The sequence below is a fragment of the Protopterus annectens genome, chromosome 8.part0 (assembly GCF_019279795.1).
Source record: "Protopterus annectens isolate FY-2018-M chromosome 8.part0, PAN1.0, whole genome shotgun sequence".
NCBI classification, from domain to species: Eukaryota; Metazoa; Chordata; order Ceratodontiformes; family Protopteridae; genus Protopterus; species Protopterus annectens.
Window position 1 is genome coordinate 1,804,046,301 of NC_056741.1, and position 18,940 is coordinate 1,804,065,240.

Sequence of the window (18,940 nt, forward strand, 5' to 3'; positions counted from 1 at the left end):
TCGGCGCATGTGAGCTCGGCTCCTACATCGGCCTCGGAGCCGTCTCCCTTGGTACAGAGGAGGATTCTGGTCTCCTCGGAGCCGGAGCCTTCTCTGCATTGTGGCAGGGATGCCTTCGATGTCATAAGGAGTGTGCTGGCCTCCCAGTCAGCTCCACCTTCGACCCCACTGGCTCTGTCCCCCGTAGTGCCTGCGTCAACCTCTGTCCCTCCTCCAGACCCCATGCGTGGGGAACCGGCACTCCAGGGCACCCCGTGTTTCCTCTTCTTCCGCGGCCTCCCCTGATCATTCAGAGGCGCCCCCTCGGAAGAAGTGCAAGAGGAAGCACATTGACTCCCCCGAGTCTGTCACTTCGGATACGGATTTGGATGAATCGGAAGGGTCCCAGAGATCCTCCTCTGAAGATGTTTCCTTCTTGGACATCCTAGAAATGCTTAAGCATAGGGGGAACTGGAAGACCCTAGCCCCTACCGAGGATGAATCCGTATTCCTGGATGCGTTCGGTTCCCGACCTTCCACCTCCTGGGTTTCTCCGCCCTTCGATCCACTAATGTCAGTCATGGCTCGAAGGGCTTGGTCAGCCCTGGATACAGTGGAACCAACCCCGAGGAGACGAAGCAAGTTTATCACTGCTCCCCCTGACAAGCAGTTCCTTACTAAGGGTGTCCCCATGGATGCCATGGTGGTAGCAGCAGCCACTAAAAAGGAGTTGGCGGATACTTCTTCCTCTGTCCATCCTCCTAACAAGGAGTCCAGGACCATGGACAGATACAAGAAGCGAATGTTTGCTTCAGCGACCTTCTCCATGAGGTCACTGAATTACTTATGCCATTTCACCAGGCTTCAGAGGGATCTCCTGAAAGAGCTTGGAGATACCCTTCAGGATCCATCAGCTGAAGGGGCTCAGGCTAAAGTGGCTTCTCAGCTGCCAACCCTTAACTCAGTAGTCAACTCCTCCCTGAGGCTCATTTTCTACACAGCTGATGGTGCGAGTAGAGCTGCAGGCACAGGCGTGGCACTTCGGAGACATGCATGGATGTGGCTGTGTAATTTTGCAGAACCCTTTAGGGTGTCATTCACCAACACTCCCTTTGATGGTTCCTTTCTTTTTGGACCACAGGTGAAAGACACTCTCACTAGGTGTGAGCAGGAAGGCAAGACTCTCTCTGCAGTGGGAGTTTGTTTTTCCACTCCTTCCAGACCATACCCCAAGGGTCAGAAGATTGGGAAAATGTGATTTCGGAAATCCCAGGGAGCTTTGCCTGACACACGTAGTGATTTTTCCTCCAGGGGCAGAGGAGGAAATAACAATAACAACAGGCGCCGCCCTCATGGCAGAGGGGGTCCGCAGAACCAGGGCAGCAGAGAATCTTTCTCTGACAAGCCCTTCCAACATCCCTGAAGGGTTGCCCAGCTGTCCGCCTCTGGAGGTAGTCAGGGGAAGACTTTCATTGTACCCAAAAGCCTGGGTAAACCTAACGCAAGACAAATGGGTACATTCAATCATATCCGGGGGTTACAGAATCCCATTCTTTCAACCCCCTTTACCGTCACACAAGTCCCTCCCAGATGTTCCACCCAATCTGAGGGACCAAGCAGTTATAGAAGTTTCAAAACTGCTAGAAAAAAGTCCCGGCAGACCAACATGGATCCGGAACTTACTCAAGGTTCTTTTTGGTACCAAAAAAGACAGGGGACTGGAGACCTATTTTGAATCTCAGCAGACTGAACAAGTCTGTTCAAAGAACAAAGTTTCGGATGGTCATGCTACAGTCCATTCTACCCTTTCTGGGTCAGGACAATTGGATGTGCTCCATAGATCTCCAGGATGCGTAATATCATATCAAGATGGACAGATGCTCCAGGAGGTTCCTTTGCTTCTGGCTGGGAGCCAATCATTACCAGTTCAGAGCTCTGCCCTTTGGTCTCACCACGGCCCCCAGGGTGTTTACCAAATGTATGGCAGTGGTCACGGCTCACCTGAGGCATCGAGGATTCCAGGTGTTTCCATATCTAGATGACTGGCTCCTCACTGCTACTACCAGGCATCAACTTCTTCAAGCCAGGGATTATACAATTTCAATTTGCTCCCAGGTAGGTATTACTATAAATTTCGAAAAATCTGCCTTGTTGCCCTGTCAATCTATTACTTATATAGGAGCAGACTTAGATACAAGGAGCATGTACGCAAAGCTACCTTCGGACAGGGTGTCCACAATTCACCAGCAAGTTCAATTCCTCATGCAATGCAAAAGGATACAAGTCAGGTACGTCTTTCAAACTTTAGGCTCTATGGCAGCAGCAATTCTTCTGATACCCCTGGCCCGCTTTCACATGAGAATCCTTCAATGGCTTCTATTCACACAGTGGTCCTTCCAACAGCTCCCCATGTCTCATATGATCATGATTACAGAAGCATGCAAAAGACACCTTTCCTGGTGGATGGTCTCCCCACTAGTGACTCAGGGCAGACCCTTCATTCAGCCCCCTCTGGTTGCTACAGTGACCCAGACGCCTCTGTGATAGGGTGGGGGGGGCACTATCAGAGAAGGACAGTCCAAGGCACTTGGCAGACTCATGAGTACCATCTGCATATAAACTTCCTAGAAATGAGAGCCATGCTCCTAGCGTTGCAAGCTCTTCAGGACTCTCCCTTCTGGGACCATTGCAATGCAATCAGACAACATGTCAGTGGTGTGGTACATCAACAAGCAGGGCGGAACCAGGTCCTACCCCCTATGTCGAGAAGTGCTCAGACTCTGCCAGTGGGCAATTTCCTCCCAACGATTTCTGATTGCGACGCACATCCCTGGGACATCCAACATCATAGCAGACAGGCTCAGCAGAGCTATTCTCATGCCTCACAAGTGGTCTCTGAGTCAGGTAGTTGCGGATCTGATCTTCAGCAAATGGGGACAGCCTTGCTGCGATCTTTTTGCCACCCCCTTCAACACCAAATGCAGCCACTACTTCTCCCTTCTTCCGCTTCCAGGTCACTCTCCCAGAGATGCTCTAGTCCACTATTGGCCCCAGGGACTTCTTTATGCCTTCCCTCCATTTTCCCTGATACCAAAACTCATACAGAAAGCAATTTCGTTGGGTTACAAGGTGATCCTCATTGCCCCCTACTGGCCTCGATAGATATGGTTTCCGTTCCTGCACCGTTACCTTCTCGAGCAGCCCTGCACTCTGGATCCGATCCCAGACCTACTGATCCATCAATCAGGAGGGCTGCTTCAATCCCTTCAAACACTCCAGCTTACAGCTTGGTTGCTCCACTTCCAACCTTAGCCAGGCTTCCCAGCGTTTCCCCAGCAGTACGTGACATTATTGTCTCCTCCCATAAGTCTACCACTAGAAGGACCTATGCTAGCAAATGGAAACGTTTTTCTTATTGGGCAGAGGCCAGGAACATAGATCCCTTTACAGCCCCTCTCCATGAAATCTTGGAGTTCTTAACAGAACTCTTTCATTCGGGGTCCACTTCTGCTACAATCAGGGTTCAATTAGCGGCCATTTCAAATTTTCATGTTGGGTGGTATGATGCAAACATTGTCTCATAAGCTATGTAAAGCCTTTCTAAGAGGGACTACTCTCCTTAGACCCCCAGTGAGAGATCCCCCTCCTCCTTGAGACCTTAATCTGGTACTAACATCCTTGATTATGCCCCCCTTTGAACCTGCAGCGTCCTGCTCCATTAAGTTTCTATCCTGGAAAACTCACTCTCTGGTAGCTATTACTTCAGCCAGATGATGTGTCCGTCCTCCATACTTAGTATTTCATAAGGACAGGGTTGCTCTGAGGACTAATCCCTCTTTTCTTCCGAAAGTCTGCTCAGAAAATAATTTGAATCAATCTATAGACCTACCTGTGTTTTTTTTCTAACCACACCAACAAGGCAGAATACAAGTTACATCAATTGGATGTTCATAGACAATTGCGTTTCTACCTGCATAGGACGAAGGATATAAGGAAGTCTGACCAACTATTCCTCTCCTATGCTCAAGGCAAACAGGGTCTCCCAGTTTCCAAAGTGACCTTATCCAGGTGGTTGTCTCACATCATTACCTTTATCTATCAACTAAGGAACAAAGACTTGCCTATCAAAATCAAAGGGTCATTCTACTAGGGCCTTAGCCACCTCTGTAGCCTTCCAGTCTAGGTTGCCCATGGACTCTATTTGTGCCGCTGCTATGTTGGCAAATCCTCATACCTTTATTTCTCATTACAAGTTGGATTTGGTCTTCAGGAGTAGAGCTAACTTTGGTTTCACTGTTCTGAAGAGTCTGTTCCAATGAGCCACCCAGGATTGTACATGCTAGGGACGCTGTCCCAACCAGCAAGAATGAGGGCGTGATTGACAACTTAACATAAAGAAGTTATGTACCTACCATAACGTTCCATGTTAGTTGTCTTCATCTCTCCTTCTTTCTTGCGTCCCCCCCTCCATCCCCCTATCCTATTGGACCAAGAGGACTTTAGGTTTCACTGGCTGAGTGTTCTCTGGTTTGTTTCCTCTACTGACTTAGAGAATAGGACAGGTATACTTAACCTTTTGTTTGGAGAGGTCCTTTTTATAGCTATGTATGCGGTTAGCTATTTCAAACGAGATCTGGGTAGCTAGCGCTAGGCATCATAGGATAAAGGGGTAGCCTTGATCCAGTAAACAGCTCTCAAGCTATAGAAGATGGCTGAGTCAGAGCCGAGGATTGGCTCCAATCCCAACTAGCAAGAAAGAAGGCGAGATGAAGACAACTAACATGGAACGTTATGGTAGGTACATAACTTCTTTTTACACCAACTAGATGTACATAGGCAATTACATTTCTACTTGCACAGAATGAAGGACTTTAGAAAGACTGAGAAATTATTTGTGACCTTTGCAGACTGCAAAAAAAGATGTTCCAGTTACTTAGATCACTCTCTCCAGATGGTTGTCAGATTGCATTACATTCAGCTACAAATCCCAAAACAAACAACTTCCTGACAAAGTAAGAAGTCATTGTACCAGGGCTATTTCTACCTCTTTTGGCCAAACTGTCAATTGATACCATTTGTGCTGCAGCAACATGGGCAAGCCCTCATACCTTTACTCATTTACTCATTACAAAGTTGATTTGGCCTCCAGGGACAGGGCCTGTTTTGGGTCCACTGTTCTGAAGAATATTGTCCCTTGAGCCTTCTGAGAAAGATGGTACTAGGGATGCTGTCCCAACCAGTACAGAATGAAGGTGAGATAGGACAACATCACATAAAGAAGTTATGTACTCACCATAACGTTCCATGTGTGTTGTCCAGCTCGCCTTCATTCTTACATCCCACCCTCCTTCCCCCAGCCTTTGGCTCCTGGAGGACCGAGAGGATTTATTTAGTGTCTAATGTTCTCTGACCCTCTTCTTGGCTTGTAAAGTAGTAAATTCTTATATGCATATATTACTATACCAGCAAACAAGATCTGGGGAATTCCGTAGGGCATCATGGGATAGGGTGTAAGCCACGGGCTAGTTGAAGACCTTGAGCTTTTGTAAATGGCCGAGTCAGAACAGAGGATCTGTTCTGAACTGAACCAGTACAGCATGAAGGTGAGATGGGCAACACACATGGAATGTTATAGTGAGTGTATAAACTTCTTTTTTTAGGCCATTACCTTTTGACTCCCTCTCTGTTGACAGAAAACCCTGAGGGGCCTTGTACACAAACTTGTTTTGGTCATCTCAGTTCAAGCTGCCTGACAGTTTGGGCATGTGGAAGGTGCCCTAAAGTTTTGGAAACTGGACAGCTATTCTATCCTTGGCAGTATATAACCCATACAGATAAGGCTGCTGCAGCAGTGATCATTCAAACATCTACTGTTATGGAAAGTTTACTTATACAGCTATACTTTTCTACATTCAACTAAAACTCTGCTATAGCTGATCTTTCACATAGCACTTCCCATTCCTTTTCTTTGTATTCTTTTATCATTCCCATTAAGGAAGGTGATCTCTAACCTGCATTCCAGACTTCTGTTTGGCCTCATCCCATTTGTTCTTTACCTTTAACCTTCAAGTCAACTTCTTGTTTCTTTTGCTTATTTTCTCCAGTAAATTCCAGCCCCCTCTTGCCAATATGTTATACTCCTGCTTGCAGTTAGTGCAACTGGTACATTTCTTTTCTCCATTTCCTTACTGGCTTGGTTCTTTGAGTATTTTCTGCTACTTTTTGAATTTAAGTTATTTTGTATTGCTGCTTTTCCTTAAAGACCTGCATCCAACATCTCCATACTTCTTCACCCCCCAATTTTATCGTTGTTTTGCATTTTGATTTAGAACCTTCTGCTTGTTTTACATATATGAGCCTTACAGTGTAACCTTTTACAGTGTAATCCTAAGGTATCCCTTCAAATCATGTAAGCTTATACCACTTTGTTCTATTGAGAGAATCAGCTTAACCCATTTAACTCTTTCCCTCTTCCCCGCCTTAAGAAATTCATTCATAAGATTTCTTGTAGATAAAAAATGCACCTAGCCTGCATGCTTCTGCCAGCGTAAGTATGAAAATATCTATCTTATTGTTGACAAAATAAAGTAAAAAGAAACCCAAAGGTAAAAACTCAAAGGCAAATAGGCGAAGACCACTCCTTAGCTCGAACAGGACCCAATACAAATTCACGAACACTTCTTTAGAATAAAAATGCTTTGTTCTTTATTTGACTCGATCCACATAAAACAACTCCAGTATAAATAACACAATCCTGGTTAAGCGCTTTCATCTGAAGGACTCAGATTTCATCAGAACCAAGAACATACATTTTAACTTCCTTTTATCTGTAAATTGGCGCCAAAATCACAATTTCAGACTGCCTTTTCTTAAAGGTACATATATACAAATGCTTGCATGACATCTTGATCAAAAATAAAATGTTCATAAAGTGCTTGTGCAAAAATAATTAAAATGCATATGAAACAAGTAATTAAAAACTGTACTGTACATATAACAAATATAACATTTAATAATTTTTTAAAAAATGAGCTATACATGTGTTAAGTAGGAAGGGAATATTATATTAACCCTGAACAATAAAATGCTCTGTGTTGTAAGGGAGTAAAAATAGCCATGAATGCAAATGCAATAATACAATAAATAAAGGCAATGAATGAAATACCTATAAATAATTTAAGTCCTATCCAGACTTAAAAAAGGCTTTATACTAATAAAATCATTTAACCCAGGTGCAGTGGTGGCATCACAAAGTATCTGCCACTCACTTTCTTTGTATGATAACCAAATTTTCCAATTACCACCATACATAGTTGTCTCTACCTGGTCGATGATCATAAAACTAAAAGTGTGGTCTTGTCCTTTCTCCAAAATATGCTTGCTAAGAGCATTTTTTGTATCTTTCTTCTTAATTCTGTAAAGGTGTTCATAAATTCTAGTCTTGAGTTTCCTCTCTGTTTTGCCTATATAATAGGCAGAACAGAGTGAGCAAGTAGCCAGGTATACTACCCTCTGACTATTGCAATTTCCGACTAAACTCTTACACCTAGTTCTCATAAAATTGTTATATGTACAGTACAGTTTTTAATTACTTGTTTCATATGCATTTTAATTATTTTTGCACAAGCACTTTATGAACATTTTATTTTTGATCAAGATGTCATGCAAGCATTTGTATATATGTACCTTTAAGAAAAGGCAGTCTGAAATTGTGATTTTGGCACCAATTTACAGATAAAAGGAAGTTAAAATGTATGTTCTTGGTTCTGATGAAATCTGAGTCCTTCAGATGAAAGCGCTTAACCAGGATTGTGTTATTTATACTGGAGTATCTTATTGTTGAGGCAGTGTACGAAGAAACCCTTTATAAAACTATTATAAATGTACTACAGAAGCACAAAATGATGATTCTGTATTTTTTAGTCGGTTTGTTTGCAGCTGCAGAAAAATAATAAAACCTGAGTTTTGTACCCTTCATAGTTTTGAAATCCTGACCATTTTTATGCTTATCATGAAGGCAGTTGTTTTCATTTAAATAAATATTATGTGGTATAAACTAAACAATTCCACTGTGGTGGTTTTATTTAGAGTGGTACGATAATAAGACTACACTGAACTTGTATAACTATATTAAAATAATGTTTTGGGTCTATATTACCAGATCAAAACTTTAGATCTGATTTTGTTAATCTTTGTTCATTCCTTACTGATTGGGTTATCTGTTCCGTCCTTTGAACCGAGCTGGCCTTGTATCAAGCTCGCTTTAGCCAAAATCTCTCGAGCCAAGATCCTACACAGAATGCTCTGCTCCCTGTTACCTCAGATCTCGTTTGCCGCGTTGCTGTACAGCCATCTCAAGCCACTTTCTCTCAGCTAAGTGAATAATTTTTTTGAAAGTTTCTATATTGTTAGTACTTTAAAAGTTTTCAATCAGTTACTACTACTATGCTCCTATCCTATCGTATCTTTAAGACCATCTCCCTATAGTTTCTTCCCTTTATTACCCTTTTTCTTACCTTTGAGGTAATTCTTCATTACCATCGTTGGTAATCCTTCCTTTCTCTCTTCTTACCTTTCTCGGTAGCCTTCTTAACTCTTTGGTACTGTCGTTCTTCTCCACATCATTATGTCGGACAAGAAAAGTAGTATTGGTTTCAAAGAGTGTAAGGATTGCGGCCGTAAGTTACTGCTTTCTGATGGCCATGATTTATGTGTCTATTGCCTGAATGTCTCCCACCTTACAGTGGATCCCCCATGTGGTATTTGTAGAAATTTTTCGACCAGAACTCTCAGTGAAAGAAAGAAAAAGTTAATCCTGAAAGGTCTCCTCAAAACTTCTTTCTGTGAGGCTATCTGTAGGTCGGAAGGCTCACCCCCTCCTGCGAAACCCCGTAAGAGGCGTTCTTCTTCCTCCTCTTGGTCGCTCACTTCATCTCCTTCTGGAGATCGCAGGGAGTTGACTCATAAGAAGGTAAAAATTTCTAGTCCAGTGCTGCCACCTGTGACCCTTTCGGCTCCAGGCTTGGCACCACCCCAGTTGATTCTTGCTCCAGCTATGTCCTCTTTATTGCCACTGGCACCGGAGTTCCCGGTGCAGACACTTAAGGCTCTGACAGTTTCATCGCAGCCTTTACCGGAACCATCTCTGCATGTACAGTCTCCTTTGCCACCATTGGTGCAATCTCCTTCGGCCCTGAGTTTGATGATACTGTCCTCTATGGTACAGACACCTTCAGCACCGACATGCTCTTTGGTCCAGTCCTTTTCGGCACCATCATTATTACTGGTGCAGACACCTTCCTTGATGGCACTGTACTCATCGGTGCAGACACTTACCTATGGTGCTGCCTTCATCGGTGCAGACTGCCTCAACACCATTCTCTTCGGTGCAGAAACCCTCGGTTCTGGGCTCTGCACCATTCGAACTAGCAAGGACCAAGTACTCTCCTTCTTTGGATCCGTTTGTTGGTAGCCAATATAGCCCTTTTCTAGAAAGGCCAGAATCGCCTTCAGCTTTCTCTATGAGGTCGACCAGGAGCCTCTCTGAACAAGATATGTTGTGGCTTGTTGACCAATTGCTCGTGTCCAGGGGTCTCTCTCAACCATCTGAAGCTACATTCCCTCTTTCAGGTGAACATATTTCTCATCAGACTCCAATGTACACTCCTCCTTCAACTTCCAAGCAAGTATTGAAGCCCCTTCCTCTGACAGCAGCTTCCCTCCCTCTGACCCCAATACTGGACCTCACTTTGGAGCCAGAGTCATCCTTGTAGCCCTCGATGCACTGGGCATTGGGCTCTTCTTGGGCTAGTGACTGTGCCATGGGGGTGGGCATTCTTGGCTCCATGCTGATTTTTTTCTATGGCACCCTCCAGGAATCCTCCCTCCCTCATGCTCCACAGCCCTCTTGAGACTCGTGGTCTGTGGGTTGGCTCATCGGAGCAGGGTGTGACCCGGTTCTGAGGTTGTCATGCTCGGTTCTGGGCTCCCATCCCTCTTTGGGCGGTCCGGCCTTCCAGGCCATGGAGAGGGCGCTTGCCTCCACTGGCAAACCTCCCATGTCGGAGTCCTCTCCCCCCTCTGCGCCTCAACTGTCACAAGCCACAACCACTGGACACCAGCCACAAGGGCCTCAGGTTTCTCCCCCTCAGGAGACCCCCTCTTTGGAGTCTCCACCAGAACTCCCCACTGAGGAAGTACCTTGCAAGGTTTCATGCAAGAGGAAGCACATGGATTCTACTGAGGAGTCTTTGACCGAAGATATGGACTTTGATGACAGGGAAGGGTCCCCACGGTCACCCTCTGATGAGGTGTCCTTTGGTGACATCCTCGAGATCCTAAGACAGAGGGGTGACTGGAAGTCCTCCAATCCTTCTTCAGAGGATTCTGTATTCCTGCAGGCCTGTCGTGCCCAGCCTCCTACCTCCTGGGTTACCCCACTAGCCGATGAGCTTGTCCAGCTCATCGTCCAGTGTGCATGGAAGGCTCCTGACACCCTGGAAGCTATTCCATGGAGGCCTGACAAGATCTTATCTCCCCCAGCTGAGCATCCCATTGGTCAAAAGGTCTTCCAGTAGATGCCATTGTGGTGGTGGCTGCAGCCAAGAAAGACTTGGCAGAAGAGAGCCAGACTGTCCATCCACCCAACAAGGAGTCCTGGGCAATAGACCGACTTGGGAAGCATGTGTTTGCTTCATCGACCTTCAATGAAAGGTCCTTGAACTATTTGGCACACTTTACAAGGCTCCAGAGGGATCTTATCAACCAACTCTCTGAAACCTTGGCAGGATCTGTTTCTGATGAGGTGCGTGACAACGTAGCTTCTCAGATAGCGACCCTAGAATTCTTCCATGCGTCTTATTTCACACACAACAGAAGGAGCGGCTAGAGTGGCAGGCACAGGTATAGTCTCGAGACAACATGCCTGGATGCACCTTTGCGACTTTGCGGACTCTTTTAAGGCTTCCTTTATGAATGCCCCCGTCAAGGCCCCTTCTTTGTTTGGCCCTAAAGTTAAAGATATGCTGGCAAGGTGCGAACACGATGGGAAGACCCTATCTGCCATTGGTGTTAGACACTCCACTCCTCAACGATTCTACTCCAGGAAATCAGTGGAGCAGGAAGATGTGGCACAGAAAATCACAGAGCTCTTTCCATAATGCACATGCCGGGTTCTCCCCTAGAGGCAGAGGGGCTCAATGGAAGAGACCCCTTTTGGGGCAGAGGAGGTCCATGAAATAGGGGTTCCAGAGATTCTTCCTCTGGACAACCCTATCATCTCTCCTGAAGCATTGCCCAACTGCTCATCTCTGGAAGTGATCGGGGGTCATTTTTCCTTTTACTCCACTGCCTGGCGAAACATAACCACTGACTCCTAGGTACAACAGATAATATCCAGAAGCTATTGCATCCCCTTTCATCTCTGTCCAACCTCATCCAGAGACTTACCCAACATTCTGCCCAGTCAAAGGGAAGCAGCAGCACACAAAATCCAAAAGCTGCTACAAAAAAATAGTCATCCAAACAGTCCCCCAAGACCAGATAGGATCCAGGTTTTACTCAGGGTTCTTTTTGGTGTCAAAAAAGATGGGACTGGAGACCAGTTCTGGATATGAGCACACTGAACAAATTTGTAAAAACAGAGAAATTCCGGATGGTCATAGTTCAGTGTATCCTTCCTGTTCTGGAAGAAGACGATTGGATGTTCTCTGTAGATCTTCAAGATGCATATTACCATATAAAAATGGACAAACACTCAAGAAAATACCTTCACTTCTGCAAAGGAGCCAGTCACTACCAATTTTGAGCACTGCCCTTCGGTCTCTCTGCAGCCCCCAGAGTGTTCACCAGATGCATGGCAGTGGTCATCGCTCACCTGCGACTTCAAGGATTCCAGGCTGTTCCATATCTAGATGACTGGCTCCTCACTGCCCCCACCAAGCGCCTACTGGAAGAAGCCCTAGACTGCACTCTTCTCACAGCACAATGCCTGGGAATCACTATAAACTGGGAGAAGTCCAACAAGACCCCAGCACAGTCTTTAGAATTCATTGGGGTACTGTTGGACATGAGGAATTGCACAGCATCTCTTCCGGATCACAGACTTCAAAGAATAAGAAAACAAGTTCAGCCGCTGCTGTGTCACCACAAATCTTCCGCTCATTCCATACTCCATACTCCAACTCTTGGGGTCAATGGCAGCCTCGATTACCATTGTTCCTCTGGCCAGATTCCACATGAGACTTCTCCAGTGGTTGCTCCTCACTCATTGGTACTCTCTACAATACCCTTTGTCTTTTCAGATAAGTGTAACTCAGAGATGCAAGCAGGATTTGCTATAGTGGACATCTCAAAACTCTCAACAATGGTCTCACCCCTTCAGCCCCCATCAACCGAAAGCCACGGTGACCACGGACACCTCCCTGATGGGGTGTGGAGGGAGCTATGCCAGGGAAACTTGGTCCAAGGCACCTGGTTGGAGACAGAGGCCCTTTTGCATGTCAGTGTCCTGGAACTGAGGGTGGTGCTACTAGCATTGCAAGGATTTCATTGCATCCTTCCGTCAGGGATTATTGCAATCCAATCAGACAACATATCAGTGGTCTGGTACATCAACAAGCAAGGGGGCACCAGATTTATCCGTTATGCCAAGAGGCCTTGAGAATATGGCAAGGGGTGATAGCTTCCAACCGCTTTCTAATTGCAACGCACATTCCTGGGAGCTCCAACGTGATAGTGGACAAGTTAAGCACGTGCATTCTACAGCCTCACGAGTGGTCCCTCAACCTTGTGATAGTGGCAAAACTTTTAAACCGCTGGGGCCAGCCTTTCTGCGATCTATTTGCCTCCCCAACCAACTACACATGCAGCAACTATTTTGCCCTGATCTCCCCTCGGGGACAGTAACCGAGAGATGCTCTAGTCCACACTTGGCCCTCAGGTCTACTTTATACTTATCCTCTTCTCTCCCTCATCTCCCAATTTCTGAAGAAAGCACGGCACTTGAAAAGCAAAGTGATCTTCATTGCTCCATATGGGCATCGACAAGTCTGGTTCCCCTTCCTCTGGCCTCACCTGGTAGATTGACCATGGATCCTCAATCCATCCCCAACATTGATCTCCCATCCACAGGGTCTGACTCACCCCAATCTAAAAACCGTGAAGCTGACAGCTTGGTTTCTCCACTTCCAATGGTTGCCAGGCAAGATAACCTTTTGTCCTTGGTGTGCAATATTCTTATTGCATCTCCTAAATCATCCACCAGACTAATCTATCTCAGTAAATGGAAAGGGTTTTCTTTATGGTCAGTGAGTAAACAATTAGACCCCTTGTCAGCCCCAGTTTTGGTGATTCTGGAATACTTATCACATCTTTTCCACTCTGGGGTGTCTGCCTCTACTATTCGTGTTCATTTAGCTCCCATTTTGAAATTTCCACATTGGTTTTCAGGATTCTTCACTTATGTCACATAGACTCTGTAAAACTTTCTTGAAGGGGGTTCTTCACCTAAAACCTCCCTTTAGAGAACCAGTACAACCTTGGGATTTGGCCTTGGTCCTACAAGCCCTAACAGCTCCCCCCTTTGAACCTGTGTCTTCATGTGATTTAAAGTACCGCTCTTGGAAAACTTTGTTTCTGGTTGCCGTCACATCGGCCAGATGCTTGTCAGAACTTCAAGCCTTCTGCATCAAACATCCCTGCCTTATTTTCCATAAGGATAGAGCATCACTGAGAACTAATTCTTCCTTTTTACCGAAAGTGGTGTCAGGGCAGTCTATCAACCAGTCTATTGACCTTCCAGTATTTTTTCCTAATCATTCTAACAAGGGAGAGTATTGCCTGCACTCCCTGGATGTTCATAGGCAAATACAATTCTATCTGGACAGAACAAAATCTACTCGTAAATCAGAACAACTATTTCTGGCCTTTTCTGGACCAGGACTAGGTCATCCTGTGTCAGTCCTGGGACCCCTCCTGTTCGGTATATACTTCTCAGAGTTACAGGCAAGCACAGGAGGACTATGGCTGACCAAGTTTGCTGACGACTGCAAACTGGCGGCCATAACTGACTCTCCGGCTGATACTGACATCCTCCAGAAGGGTCTCACTGAGATGGATACTTGGTGTCAAAATCATGGCCTCAAGCTAAATGCCAAAAAGTGCATAGTCATCCCCTTTGGAAAAAACAAAGTAACCCGCGAACTACCACATACGTGGTAGTCCCCTAAATACAGAAAATGTAATAAGGGATCTGGGGACCCAAGTAGATAGTAATCTCTTCTTTGATAATCATATTGCCAAGGTGGTTAGAAAATCCTTCTATGTGGCCCACCTAATCACAAAAGGGTTCGCATCTAGAACAAAAGAGGTTATTGTGCCCCTCTACTCATCACTCATCAGACCCATCATAGAGTACAACACCCCATTTGGGATGTAACTTACAAGACACCTGCAACAGCTGGAAAGACCACAGAAGTACCTCACCAAGTGGATTACTGGCCTCAAACAGATGCCCCTATGCAGCCCAACTGAAGAAACTCCAGCTGTACTTGGTTGCACTGCTTACTCAGAGGTGATCTCTGCCTGACATACAAGGCCATGTCCAACCCAGAATTGATGGACATGCTCCACTTAAAAAAAAAAACAAATCCCCAAGAGCCACATGCTCTAGGGATCTAAACCTCACCACAATGATAAATAGGACTTGCTGGACGGATAGATTCCTGTCCCAGAGACTCCCCATGCTTTGGAACAGGATTCCAGTCTACATTAGGCAGAGCCCCTCACTAACACTCTTCAAGAGAAACCTTGACGAGTGGATGGGAAACAGAAGATTTACCCTGGAGATCTCTGCAGTGGCTCTGCTGGACAGAGGCACAGGGAACTAATGGCTCTGCTGGACAGAGGCACAGGGAATTAATCTAAGGGGGCGGCGAAAGCCAACACATTCTGGCTAGGCTTACAGATGCCCTCAGGCAGATAGCCTAGTACTTACCTATGAACCTATCCTGTCTCAAAAGTTGCATTAGCATCATGGTTGAGAAATTGCATTACCTTTCTCTACAACAAGAACAATATCACCTTGCCTCACAGAGTGAAAGCACATTCTACAAGGTCTATGGCAATTTCAGCAGCTTTCCATGCTAGGGCTTCCCTCAATGATATTTGCTCAGCTGCAACTTAGGCCAAACCTCATACTTATATCCTTCATTACAAATTGGATTTGGACTCCAGAGGTAGAGCTTCTTTTGGCTCCATGATGCTCAGGAATGTCCTTCTGTACAGGCCACAAAGGGATACAGGTAGCTGGGGACTCTGTCCCATCAGTAAGGAATGAACGAAGATTAACAACATCAGATAAAGAAGTTATGTCTTACCATAATGTTCCACCTGTGTTGTTGATCTTCATTCATTCATTACTCCCCTCCCTCCGTCCCCCTCCGGAGGTTCCTGGTTGATCTCATATAGTCCTTTATTGTAGGTCTGTTATGACCAGAGGTAGCCTCTACTTTTGTCTATCAACGTACAAACTCGATCTGAGGTAACGGGGAGCAGAGCATTCTGGGTAGGATCTTGGCTCGAGAGTTTTTGGCTGACGCGAGCTTGATATAAGGCCGGCTTGGTTCCGAGGACGGAACCGATAACCCATCAGTAATGAATGCACAAAGATCAACAATACAGATGGAACATTATGGTAAGACATAACTTCTTTTTAGTCGAATAACTAAAGATCGATCTGGTAATATCGAAATCCAAAAGGAAAGAATTCCCTTGGCCGTTATGCGGATTATGCCCTTTCCTCCAATGTAGAGCGATCTCGTAGTTGATATATTTAGTTAGAGAGGGTGTGGGGGGCACAGCCCCCCACATTGAGGGGTTGGGTGATGAAGCCCCCCTTCCCACTTGATTTGGGTTTAAACGTTTTTTTTTGTTGTTTTTTTTTTTTATGTGGCCAATGGAATTCTTTCCCTGCGTTAAATCGGCCATTTATGGTTTTAGGATTTTGATATTACCAGATCAATCTTTAGTTATTCGACTAACTAAAGTTTCAATCTTGTAATAGAGACCAGTTTATTTGTCATATTACAGTTTTACATCATGGTTATTAAAGTTTGCAAGGTGGACTGTTTTCAGTGTTTACTAATAGTTATAAATGATTTTTAAAGAAATGCTTACTCAAAATTTTTACATTCCTGTGTTTCTTCAGCCCACTTTGCAGTTTGAGAAATGCATGAAACGTATCACAGAGAATCACATTGCTGGCTAGTAGTTTGCCTTTCACCTTATGCTATAATGTATTTTTGTAGTGATTTACCGTGTTACTGATACTTACAATATATATCTTCTACCTTGTTGTCCTGATTATTTTAGGTTCCACGGCTAGTGAAAGTAGTGGAAGAGAAATCACCTTACTTTAGTGTCATTTCTCCAAATGATGTGTGCAATAAAGTTGCTCCTGGAATGGCATCAGTATTCCGAATTCAGTTTTTCCCTGAGGAGAACAAGGTAAAAATAGTGTAGCATCACTAATGATGACGTCATCATCCTTGTATCTGAACTTTAACTTGTTTTGTTATAGCTTTTATGCAAAAAGCACTTACGACTCCACAATTTTTCCAAATTAGTTGTGTGTTGTACATCTGCTGGGCTGAGTAACAGTTGTCAGTCAAAGTAGCATAACACAGGTAACAACAATGGAATCCATCAGAAATCTCTAAGGCAGTCTTTGAAGTGTCAGGCAGTTGTGGCAACCCTTCATTCTTAATTTTTGTGAAAAATTTATTATATCGTGTTTAAGAAGAACAATTTCGACAGATCTAGGATAAATAGATTTTTTTTTTTTTTAGTTAAAAACAATCCTTGAATTGTTAAGTTGTAGTTAAACATGAGTGATCGACAGACTTGAGTGTGATCACAAACATAATTTCATATTTTTATCCAACCATTAAAGTCTACTGTGTAGCATCTCTGGTACATCAATTTTCTTTGATATACAGCAGCCTGAGTGTATGTACATAGCATGGGTATGGAGGATGCAGGGAAACCTAACGGCAAAAATGCTTTATTAATGTATGTGTTTTACTTGTTTTTCGGTGACTGCACTTTTGAGTGTTAATTATTCTAGAGATGAACTTTAGTCAAAAAGCCGTGCTTCTTACTTCATTATTATTTCTAGCCATCTATGCAAAGCCATAGAACATATCATAGCAGAACTCATTTATATAGATATACGCAACTTACCTGATCTAGACCTCACTCCCTTTAGTTTTGTGAAGGGCAGGTCCTGTCACTTGAACCTAGTAAACTTTACTCTCCACAGCCTCTGTAATCTTTTCAAAAGTTCACTATGCATGCTGCTTATCTTGAACTGACTAAGGCTTTTGATTTTATCCCTCATGCTGGTATTGTTGCAAAGTTAGGCAAAGTTAATGCAAACCCTTACCATGCCCATTGAATTGTACACTGGCTATCTAACAGATCACAGGTAGTGAAACTTGCTGGTAACTGTGCCTCAATGTCAAATTGTAAGTAGTGTGTTACCACAGGGATCAGTGCTGGGCCCTTTCCTTTTTGGCATTTATTTTGCAGCCACTATCCCTGAGGTTTTGTTGACCAAATGTGCTGATTAACAAATCTTCCTTGACCTTTGTTTTTCTAGGCTGTCTCGTCGACATCATGCAGCAAAAGGCATATTTCAAAGAGGAAAGGGCATACTTTTTTCTAGAAACTTTACTAAGCATCTCATATCAGTCTTTGACTTCAGCCAGAGAGTATCCCAGGATTGCAGGGTTCATGGCATCTGAGTCTCATGATTCCTCTCACCAGAATGGTTTCTGAAAAACACATGGACCCAACATTTGGATCCTTTGTAATTTAGGATTCTGTTATGTAAGCAAATCAAGGTCTTTAATTTTTTTCTTTACCTCCAAACCAGTTTGTGACTACATATACCACAGATTTCACTTGGGGGCAGATTTTATGAGGGTAAAGGTGCAAGGCCTTGTCGAACTCTTTAAACAGACAAAAGTGCATCAGAGTCAGAGAGCTGTAGGCTGTCATCCGTGCTTTAAAATCTCTTCACCATCCATGCCCCTGGAAATATTCAGGTGATAATGTACAACAGCATAGTGATGTTGTACATAAACAGCAGGGGCATCAGGTCATACTCTGTGGGCTGTGATAGTTTGGGAGGTAGCTTTTTAGCATTCCTTAACCCTGCAAGCATCTTGCATTCTGTCAGAGCAAAACATAGTGACAGACAAGCTGAACAGAACCAGGAGAGAACCTCACAAATGGAAATCGAATGAGAGGGCCTTTCAGAAATTGATCAAGTTGTGGGAAACACCTCAAGTAGATCTGATTGCCTTCTTTCAAAGCAAACAACTGGAAACATTTCTGATCAGGACTGCTTGCAAACAAGCCTGGAAAACAGATCTGTTCTCATTCCTATGGTTGGAAGGTTTATTTATTCCTTTCCACTGATAGCCAGGGTAATTCTGAAGATTCAAAAGGACATCCCAAAGATCATTGTGGTTGACCCCCTTTTTCCCCAGGCAATATCAATACTCCCTTCTTTTGGAATTGGCCAAGGGCAGTTACCACAAGTTTCCTCAAAAACTGGACCTACTCACAGAAGATGGGGAGGTCGATAACCTCAACGTCTAACATCTGCGACTGACTGCTTGGATGATTTAATTCTAATTCTTTTTTAAAAAGTTTTTCCAGAGGACATGCAGGTACTAAAGGAGGCAAGAAAGCTTGTTAAAAGGAATTATTTTATACAGGCAAGTGGGAAAAGATTTTCTAGTTTTTGTCTAGCCAATAACCAGTTTCATGGATTATGTACCGCCGTTGCTCAAATATTTATGTGTTGTGGCCATCTCAGCATATCTGCCCATAGATTTTCCACTTCTATGTTTTTAGTGAAACAGTTTCTTAAGAGAGTGCTGCAGCTGAGACC

The 18,940-nt window shown here is 44.3% G+C and overlaps 1 protein-coding gene across 1 annotated transcript in view; it reads left to right on the top strand.

Moving 5' to 3' along the window:
• HYDIN (HYDIN axonemal central pair apparatus protein) overlaps nt 1-18,940 on the top strand; it is a 6,673,197-nt gene that overhangs the window by 125,411 nt on the left and 6,528,846 nt on the right. The window contains exon 4 of the mRNA XM_044079523.1: nt 16,351-16,485. Within this exon, the coding sequence (XP_043935458.1) occupies nt 16,351-16,485 (135 nt within the window). The remainder of the gene's footprint in view (nt 1-16,350; nt 16,486-18,940) is intronic.